Genomic DNA, 4953 nt, shown 5'->3' with positions numbered 1-4953 from the left:
GGGGAGGGAGAGAGAGAGTGGAGGGGAGGGAGAGAGAGAGTGGAGGGAGGGGAGAGAGAGAGAGAGTGGAGGGGAGGAGAGAGAGAGTGTGGAGGGGAGGGAGAGAGAATGTGGAGGGGAGGGAGAGAGAATGTGGAGGGGAGGGAGAGAGAATGTGGAGGGGAGGGAGAGAGAATGTGGAGGGGAGGGAGAGAGAAGTGGAGGGGAGGGAGAGAGAGTGTGGAGGGGAGAGAGAGAGAGAGAGTGGAGGGGAGGGAGAGAGAGAGTGGAGGGAGGGAGAGAGAGAGTGGAGGGAGAGAGAGAGAGAGTGGAGGGGAGGGAGAGAGTGTGTGTGGAGGGGAGGGAGAGAGTGTGTGGAGGGGAGAGGGAGAGAGAATGTGGAGGGGAGGGAGAGAGAGGGAGAGGGAGAGAGAGAGAGCGAGGGGAGTTGGAAGGAGGAGTGCTGAGTGTAGGGAAGGAACAGAGTGGATAGGGTAGGGAGGGGAGAGGGAGGTAGAGGGAAGAGAGTGGAGTAACATAAAATCATAGAAGGTCGGGGCAGGAGTAGGCCATTCAGCCCCTCGAGCCTGCTCCGCCATTCAATGAGATCATGGCTGATCGTCCAAACTCAGTACCCTGTCCCTGCCTTCTCTCCATATCGCTTGATCCCTTTAGCCTTAAGAAATATATCCAACTCCTTCTTGAATATATTTAATGAATTGGCCTCTGCTGCCTTCTTTGGTAGAGAATTCCACAGGTTCGCCACTCTCTGGGTGAAGAAATTCCTCCTCATCTCTGTCCTAAGTGGCTTACCCCTTCTCCTTAAACTGCGACCCCTGGTTCTGGACTCCCCGACCATCGGCAACATCCTTCCTGCATCTAGTCTGTCTAGTCCTGTTAGAAATGTATAAAATTCTATGAGATCCCCTCTCATTCTTCTAAACTCCAGCGAGTACAAGCCCAATCGACCCAATCTCTCTTCATATGTCATTCCTGCCATCCCAGGTATCAGTCTGGTGAATCGTCGCTGCATTCCTTCCATGGCAAGAACATCCTTTCCTCAGATAAGGCGACCAAAACTGCACACAATACTCAAGGTGCGGTCTCACCAAGGCCCTGTACAACTGCAGCAAGACATCCTTGTTCCTGTACTCAAACCCTCTTGCTACGAAGGCAAACATACCATTTGCCTTCTTAACCGCCTGCTGCACCTGCATGCTTACCTTCAGTGACTGGTGCACAAGGACACCCAGTTCTCATTGCACTTCCCCTTGTCCCAATCTATTGCCATTCAGATAATAATCTTCCTTCCTGTTTTTGACACCAAATGGATAACCTTGCATTTATCCACGTTATATTGCATCTGCCATGATTCTGCCCAATCACCCACATGTCCAAATCATACTGGAGTTTCTCAGCATCCTCCTCACATCACACACGCCCACCCAGCTTTGTGTCGTCTGCAAACTTGGAGATATTACATCTAGCTCCCTCGTCCAGATCATTAATATATACTGTGAATAGCTGGGGTCCAAGCACCGATCCCTGCGGTACCCCACTAGTCACTGCCTGCCACTCGGAAAAAGACCCGTTTATTCAACTCTTTGCTTTCTGTCTGCCAACCAGTTCTCTATCCAAGTCAATACCTTGCCCCCAATCCCATGTGCCTTAACTTTACACGCTAATCTCTTATGCGGGACCTTATCAAAAGCCTTTTTAAAGTCCAAATACACCACATCCACTGGTTCTCCCTTATCTATTTTACCAGATATATCCTCAGAAAATTCCAGTAGATTAGTCAAGCACGATTTACCTTTTCCAAATCCATGTTGACTTTGTCCGATCTGCGCACTGTTTTCCAAGTGCACTGCTATTACATCTTTTATTATGGACTCTAGCATTTCCCCCACTATCGATGTCAGGCTTACTGGTCTATAATTCCCCGTTTTCTCTCTACCACCTTTTTTGAATAGTGGGGTAACATTAGCTACCCTCCAATCCATGGGTATTGTTCCAGAGTCTATCGAATTTTGGAGGATGACCAGCAAAGCATCTATTATTTCGAGGGCCACTTCCTTAAGTACCCTTGTAGGGGGAAGACAGAATAGAGAGGGAAGGGACAGGGAGGGAGAGTTGGAGGGTAGGGGAGGAACAGAGTGGAGAGGGGAGGGAGCGGGAAGGAAGGGCAGGGAAGAGAGTGGAGGTTAGGGGAGGGACAGTGTGTAATGGGAGGGAGAGAGCGAGGGGGGAGTGAGTGGAGGTTGGGGGAGAGTGGAGAGGGGAGGGAGGGGAAATGGAGGAAGGGTGAGCGAGTAGAGGGTAGGTGTGTGACAGAGTGGAGAGGGGAGGGAAGGGAGGGAGAGGGAGGGAGAGTGCACTGTGTAGTGGAGAAACAGATTGGAGAGGGAAGGGAGCGATGGGAAGAGAGTAGAAGTTAGTGGAGGGATAGAGTGGAGAGGGGAGGGAGGGGGAATGGAGGAGATGGGAAGAGATGGAGGGGAGGGGAGGGACAGAGGAGATGGGAGGGAGGTGAGAGAGAGTGAGATGCCGAGAGTGGAGGGTGGAGGAGGGACGGAGATAAGACGGGAGGGATGGGAGATGGACGGGGTGAGAGTGGCGAGGGGAGGAAGAGGAGAGGGAGGGTAAAAAGTGGAGGAGAGGGGAGGGACAGTGGTCGAGAGAGGAGGGAGGGGAGAGGAAGTGTGAGGGAGAGAGTGGAGGGTGGGAGAGAGTGGAGAGGGGAGGGAGCAGAGTGGGATGGGTGGGAGAGTGGAGGGGAGGGGAGGGGAGGGGAGAGTGGAGGGGAGGGGAGGGGAGAGTGGAGGGGAGGGGAGGGAGAGAGCAGAGGGCGAGAGCAGAGGTGAGGGGAGGGACAAAGCGGATGGTAGGGGAGGAACAGTGTGGAGTAGGAGAGACAAAGTGGAGGGGAGGGAGAGTGGAGAGGTGGAGTGGGAGATTGGAGGGGAGGGGCGATTGTAGGGGTGGTAGAGAGGGGAGAGGTGGAGTAGGAGAGTGGCGGGGAGGATGACAGGAGAGACTGGAGGGAAGGGAGACAGTGGAATGCTGGGGAGGGAGAGGGAGGGGAGTGAGAGAGTGGAGGGTGGGACAGAGTGGAGAGGGCAGGGAGGGCAGAGGGAGAGGTGGGAGAGAGCGGAGGGGAGGGGAGGGAGAGAGTGGAGGGTGGGACAGAGTGGAGAGGGCAGGGAGGACAGAGTGGAGAGGGCAGGGAGGACAGAGTGGAGAGGGCAGGGAGGGCAGAGGGAGGGGGAGGGAGAGAGCGGAGTGTAGGGGAGGAACAGAGTGGAGAGGGGAGGAACAGAGTGGAGAGGGGTGGAAGAGTGGAGAGGGGAGGGAGGGGAGGGAGAGAGTGGGGTGTAGGAGAGAGTGGAGAGGGGCAGGGGAAATTGCAGAAGTTGGAGTTGGATTATGGAGTGGTGGAAGGGAGAATGGAGTGGAGGAGGGAGCAGAGGGGAACGAGTGAGTGGAGGGAGGGAGAGAGTGGAGGGAGGGAGAGAGTGGAGGGAGGGCGAGCATAGAGTGGAGGGAGAGAGTGAAGGGGAGGTAGAGAGTGGAGGGGAGGGAGAGAGTGGAGGTGTGGGAGAGAGTGGAGGTGTGGGAGAGACTTGAGTGGGGTGAGCAGAAGGGAAGGGGAGAGTGAAGGGAGGGAGAGAGAGGAGAGGAGGAGGGACAAGTGAAGAGGGGAGGGGAGAGAGGAGGGGAGGAGAGAGTGGAGGGGAGGAGAGAGTGGAGGGGGAGGGACAGAGTGGAGTGGGGAGAAAGAGTGTGGAGTGGGGAGAGAGAGTGGAGGGGTTGAGTGGGAGAGTGGAGGGGAGAGTGGAGAGATTTGGGAGGTGGAGTTGGAGAGTGGGAGGGGAGGGGAGGGGAGGGGAGTGGGGACGGAGATAGGGGATGGGAGAGTGGAGGTCTCTTTCTCTGTCCCTCTTTCCATCTCTCTCTCTGTCTCTCTATCCCTCTCTCTCTCTGCCTTTCCCTTTCTTTCTCTCTCTCTGTCTCTCTTTCACCCTCTTTCTATGTCTCTCTCTCTCTCTCTCTCTCTGTCTTTCCCTTTCTTTCTCTCTGTCTGTCTCTCTTTCACCCTCTTTCTATGTCTCTCTCTCTCTCATTCTCTCTCTTTACCCTCTTTACCCCGGAGGTAGTAAGAAGCGTGAGTTACACTGAAACAGATTTGAACCCGAACCGACTGAGCCGCTTTCCTGCAGGAGTCTCGCCGCTGGGCTCTGGGTCACTCGGGGGTCAGGTCGGGACTTGGCTCGCAGCTATACTGACACTTCCGTACCCGCAAGCCGCTTAGCGGGAACACACTGTCCGTCCACCTCCTGCTTATCAGAGCGAACATAGAAGCTGTCACAGTAACTGGGCGGTAATGTCAGGCTGTCCGGACAGTAATGGACATCATCTAATCCAAGCAAAGGGAGAAGCGAGTCTGAGAAGCAGGATGGAGATTCCAATCCCGCTTCAACATTTCACTTCTGCACACACTTCCAGTTTCCCTGTGTGAAACACCTGATTAGACCGACAGGCCTGCCGGTTACAGTCTAAGATCAGAGGGTGAGCCTGGAGACATTCAAGGATGCAGCGAGAACCGGCTACTCACCAGACAGGGCCGCTTGTAGGCGGGAGAAACTCAGCACAAGTGACAGAAACATGCCGTCCACCCGCTCGCCGTCTCTCCCAGTGACAGACCAAGACTGAGCACCTTGAATTGAACCGAGCCCAGCTTCACTCATAAGTGGGCAGTGCGGGGTCTCACCGTCCAATCGCAGTAAAGGTCCGTCACTGGCTGTCCAGGGCTGTCCCTGAACCGTGAGCAGCACCGAAACTGACTCACAGTCCAAGGCCTGCGCCATGTGGCCATGGACAACACAGGGCGGGCGGTTAGAAATATGTTTAAAACAGCGCTCCGGGGGTTATGTTGTATAATTGATAACAATAAATATATCGCCTGAATCTAGC

At 54.8% G+C, this 4953-nt stretch overlaps 1 protein-coding gene across 1 annotated transcript in view; it reads right to left on the bottom strand.

Moving 5' to 3' along the window:
- The window catches only part of LOC147095589 (class I histocompatibility antigen, F10 alpha chain-like), a 62623-nt gene extending 57925 nt beyond the window's left edge, over window positions 1–4698 (bottom strand). The window contains exon 1 of the mRNA XM_085974706.1: window positions 4595–4698. Coding sequence (XP_085830832.1) covers window positions 4595–4646 — 52 coding nt within the window. The 5' untranslated portion in view covers window positions 4647–4698. The remainder of the gene's footprint in view (window positions 1–4594) is intronic.
- Window positions 4699–4953: the final 255 nt, after the last annotated feature.

Source organism: Somniosus microcephalus, unplaced genomic scaffold (genome assembly GCF_052327205.1).
Source record: "Somniosus microcephalus isolate GS21.2 unplaced genomic scaffold, FLI_Smic_1.0 unresolved_chr1, whole genome shotgun sequence".
Classification (NCBI taxonomy): domain Eukaryota; kingdom Metazoa; phylum Chordata; class Chondrichthyes; order Squaliformes; family Somniosidae; genus Somniosus; species Somniosus microcephalus.
The sequence above is the reverse complement of the archived record's forward strand: the minus strand, read 5'-3'. Positions and strand labels throughout refer to the sequence as shown.